The sequence below is a fragment of the Eimeria mitis genome, genomic scaffold, assembly GCF_000499745.2.
Source record: "Eimeria mitis Houghton genomic scaffold, Emh_scaff3930, whole genome shotgun sequence".
Taxonomy (NCBI): Eukaryota; Apicomplexa; class Conoidasida; order Eucoccidiorida; family Eimeriidae; genus Eimeria; species Eimeria mitis.
Window position 1 is genome coordinate 2,918 of NW_013572267.1, and position 438 is coordinate 3,355.

The 438-nt window shown below is 54.8% G+C and overlaps 1 protein-coding gene across 1 annotated transcript in view; it reads right to left on the reverse strand.

Moving 5' to 3' along the window:
* Positions 1-292: 292 nt before the first annotated feature.
* EMH_0070940 (uncharacterized protein) overlaps positions 293-438 on the reverse strand; it is a gene marked incomplete at both ends in the record, with an annotated part of 1,567 nt that continues 1,421 nt past the window's right edge. Inside the window, one exon of the mRNA XM_013499038.1 lies at positions 293-436. Coding sequence (XP_013354492.1) covers positions 293-436 — 144 coding nt within the window. The remainder of the gene's footprint in view (positions 437-438) is intronic.

The window sequence follows — 438 nt, forward strand, 5'->3', positions numbered from 1 at the left end:
AGTAGCAGCAGCAGCAGCAGCAGCAGCAGCAGCGTTACAGTAGCAGCAGCGTGAACTGCAGCAGCAGCAGCAACAGCAAATGTTGTGGCTGCTGCTGCTGCTGCTGCTGCAACCCTAAACCTCTTTGCAATACCAGCAGCAGCAGCTGCTGCAGCAGCTGCAGCAGCTGCAACAGCAGCAGCAGCTGCTGCTGCAGCAGCAGCAACTGCAGTAGCGGCAGCAGCAGCAGCAGCTGCTGCTGCTGCTGCTGCTGTTGGTATTATCGAAAGAGAAACGCCTAAACTTTATTTATTTAAAGATGTTTGAAATGCTGTTGCTGCTGCTGCTTCTGCTGCTGCTGCTTCTGCTGCTGCTGCTTCTGCTGCTGCTGCTGCTGCTTCTGATGCTGTGCTGCTGCTGCAGCTGCTTCTGGTATCTCTGCTACTGCTGCTTTTGCTG